Genomic DNA, 3,869 nt, shown 5'->3' on the forward strand with positions numbered 1-3,869 from the left:
TTTTGAAATTGTGTGTAAGTGTGATTGATTGCAAAACCTTTTCGAAACTCAAGTCGTCATGGTGATTGGGCTATAATTGCTAAGTGTGATTGGTTGGATTTGTGTGTAAGTGTTGATTGATTTCAAAACCCTTTTAAAAGCTGAATTTTGCTGAATTTTGTTGTTTTTCTGCTGCTGTCTAATGTGTATTCGAATACAGACTGTTGTATTCGAATACAGACATGCTGTTTTGCTACTGACTTATTGTGTAGTCGAATACAGACTGTTGTATTCGAATACATACATGCTGTTTTTGCTGCTGAATGCTGAAACAGCCTTGTATTCGAATACAGAGATGCTGTATTCGAATACAACAGTGCTGTTTTGTTAAAAACTTCATTTTTCAACCTTGTTTATGCATGTTTGGCATATGGAAACCCTTTTAAGGTGCATGCTAAGTTGAAAGGTTATTTTGTGCATTTAAAAACTTAAATGTTATGTGTTAATTGTTAATTTCGGTTGGTGACCCTTTACAACTATTGTGGAAATCTGGGCTTTGCCCTCAGATGAGAACCAGGACCATCCTACCGGTTAGTACCCTGTGGATGGGAATGTAGTTGGACACACCTGACTGGAGCTATGTTAGGAGGATCTTGCGGGGCGTGTGAAGATCACTCGGGATGTATAGTTTTTTGTAGAATGATCAGATTAAGTTGACGTATAGGGACTAGATGTCTTTCTTTTGGGATGTGTTTATTTTAATTTGGAAGACTGTACCTATATCAGGAGCGGAGTGGGTGAATATCAACACTTAAAACTATCTTGACTCTCGAGCTCTCTGTCTAAGTCGAACGAGTTTTAATTTGACAGTTGACTTTGTTGATTGATAATTTATTTTTATTATATTTTTGAAATGTTAAAAAATAAAAATATTTTTGTACAGACAGTATTTTTGTACAGACAGTATTTTTGAATGGATTATCTAAGTTGATTAACTTTACCCTACTTTTTTGACGGATTAATTATATAACGTACTAACCCGCTTTGTTATCCCAAAAAGGTACCTAAAAATTCCACACAATGATGGGCCCTTAACGGGTTTGACATCTAAAACAACCCTAGTTAGACCGAAATTTACAATTTCCCGATATTTATAAACCAATATTTCTAGCTAATGTATCTCACTTCGTTTCGTCTCATAAGTCATAAACCCTGCTGCGTGCAACTCTCTCTCGTGTTTTTCACGAAAAACCCTAGCCCCTTTCTTTTCCATCTCTATCAACACAAATCAACGACGCATAAACGATGGTACGATATTTATTTTTCTCCATATCGTTCTTTTTCCTCCCATTAACGTTATTGGAATTATTCGTGCCGTTCTTTTTAACACTTTTTGTTCCTTTAATTTATTCTGCAGACAGGAGAAACAGTTAATCCAAAAGCTTACCCTTTGGCTGATGCCCAGCTTACAATAACAATAATGGATCTTGTTCAGCAAGCTGCTAATTACAAGCAGCTCAAAAAGGGTGCCAATGAAGGTGTGTTTTTTTGTTTGTGTTTTAATTTCTGTTTGTTTTAATTTTCAATTTTCAATTTTTTATGCTGGAAATAGAGGCATTTTTTAAAGGGTTATGTTTGATTAATGATTTGTGCTACTATATGATTGGTTATGATTTTGTTTTTATTTATGTTGTTTGTTTTTCAGCAACTAAGACACTTAACAGGGGTATTTCTGAGTTCGTTGTGATGGCAGCAGATACTGAACCTCTTGAGATTCTTCTTCATCTTCCTTTACTTGCTGAAGATAAGGTAACTTAGCTACAAATCATACTTACCTTTGTTTTGATTGTGTTTTGTTAACTATTCCTTTGTTTTTGAATGCTCATGTGATTGTATTCCTACTTCCATTATTACTGTTTATATTATTGTTATTATTGTTGTTGTTGCTGCTTCTGTCCTTGATGCTTTGAATAACTTATGCCATCCACTGTCATTATATAAATTGGTGGAGCTATAAGATTGTAGGATGGAGTATTATACTGTAAAGCCTAGACTCTTATAAGACTTTGAAAATTTACTCTCTTTTGCTATTTGTGGTACTGTCTACATAAATTTTTATGTTACACATGGGAAAAGTTTCAAATTTTGGCGAGCTAAACTAAACCTAATTCCCCCTCTCTGTCTAGAGATGCCAGACTATGTTCTGTTAATGATCTTGGCTGCACTCTCTGTAGTTAAATTGGGATTGAGATCCATGGTTATGGCTATGAAATCTCTACCTGTTCATTTTTCTCAAACGGGTGTTACCAGCGAGGTCCCTGGTTTTATTAATTTATTTTTGTGAATTTATCCAATGAAGTTATTTGTGAAGGTGTGAAACCTGTACCTGTTTGTTTAGTATCAAAAGATTCAGTTTTTTCATAATATATTGTTTGTTATATAAACTAATATCATATGTTGTGTGTTAAAGTGTGATCAAATTGAATATGCATTTTAATATGACATTATGCGACAAGGAACTTGCTATTTATTCAGAAATCTATACTTAATATTGTTTTCATTTGCAATGTTATAATATACTACCTGCGGGTACATCATGTTGTAATAAGTGCTTTGTGAACTATGGGAGGGACTATTTAATGGAAATTGGTTTATTGTAACGGTCAAGTAATCTGTGTAATGGCTTTTTATTGAGTTTCTTCATGGCTCCTTACCCTATATAGTTGTCAATTAGTTTACTTTTCTCTGTTTCTTGAGCTTAGGTTGTATTTTATTATGAACAAGCCCAAAACCGATCTTTTAGCCAATAGCCATTTAGCCTCGTGATACAGCACACCTAGTTTGATCCTTGATGTATCAATAAACACACCTTTGCACCACACTATCTTATGATCTTATGCCAAGCATAGATCTCCAAATCGTTTTTCAAATTGTAACTAGGTTTACTATGTGATCAACCTCCTCTTCTATGATGGTTTTTTATTTATTTTATATTTAACAATAAGGTCCTATTATTTATTAACTATATAATTATTTTATTTTTTAGAATGTTCCCTATGTATTCGTCCCATCAAAACAAGCCCTTGGACGAGCATGTGGTGTGACCAGGCCAGTAATTGCGTGTTCTGTGACAACTAATGAGGGAAGTCAACTGAAATCTCAAATACAGCAACTAAAGGTATGCATCACGCTTTGCTTTAATAATATTTATGTAGTTGCCAATTATATTAGTTGTTAAAATGTTTTATTAATACTAATATGATCATTTCTTGTAATGTAGGATGCTATTGAGAAGTTATTAATCTGAAAAATGGATTTCGGTATGACGGGCTTCTTGAGTTTGCTGACTGCTCCTTTTGAGGCTTTGACTGGACTAGTTGTGTTCAACTGGGAAAGGTGCTTTATATGTAAAACTACATTAATATCTATGTCTACTGTTTGAAGATTGAAAGTGCAATTTTAAGTTGGTGCGTGTGCAATGCTTTGAACTGGTGTATTATAAGCTGTTTCAATGTTAGTCTTTTGGTTTATATTAAAAAGCGTGTAGACGCCCCGATTTGCTACAAACTAACATAAGTAATTCTTCATCTTTCTTTGCTACACCGGTTGATTTTTGCTTGTGAACTCCTAGCATGAACGAAGTTAATTTTTAATTTCCTCGTAAGAACGGCACCGTTTCCAATTTAATTAGCAAATTAACTCAAATCCTTAATCCACATAAAATAAAATATTAATTTTAGTCAACCAAATCACACCATACTTCTGTATATATTTTTAAATAGGTTGAATGACATGGTAAAATGATAGAAATGTTCATCTCCTAATTGTGAGAGGACATGATACCTTCCACTCCCTAAAGAACATAAAAATGACTTTATTTTTTTTAACTT

General features: G+C 33.6%; 1 protein-coding gene across 1 annotated transcript; it reads left to right on the forward strand.

The window, feature by feature from the left end:
• The first annotated feature begins 1,145 nt into the window (after positions 1-1,145).
• Positions 1,146-3,579, forward strand: LOC101500272 (uncharacterized). The gene is made up of 5 exons (XM_004488477.4): positions 1,146-1,287; positions 1,397-1,517; positions 1,685-1,788; positions 3,026-3,157; positions 3,260-3,579. The coding sequence occupies exons 1-5, from the start codon at positions 1,285-1,287 to the stop codon at positions 3,284-3,286; spliced, it is 387 nt and encodes a 128-aa protein (XP_004488534.1). The 5' UTR covers positions 1,146-1,284; the 3' UTR covers positions 3,287-3,579.
• Positions 3,580-3,869: the final 290 nt, after the last annotated feature.

This window comes from Cicer arietinum, chromosome 1, assembly GCF_000331145.2.
Source record: "Cicer arietinum cultivar CDC Frontier isolate Library 1 chromosome 1, Cicar.CDCFrontier_v2.0, whole genome shotgun sequence".
Lineage (NCBI taxonomy): Eukaryota > Viridiplantae > Streptophyta > Magnoliopsida > Fabales > Fabaceae > Cicer > Cicer arietinum.

Excerpts from the sequence above, each read along its gene's own strand:
- LOC101500272 (XM_004488477.4), top strand. Across the intron at positions 1,518-1,684 it reads CAAAAAGGGTGCCAATGAAG|CAACTAAGACACTTAACAGG; the intron begins GTGTGTTTTTTT and ends TTTGTTTTTCAG. Across the intron at positions 1,789-3,025 it reads CTTTACTTGCTGAAGATAAG|AATGTTCCCTATGTATTCGT; the intron begins GTAACTTAGCTA and ends TTTATTTTTTAG.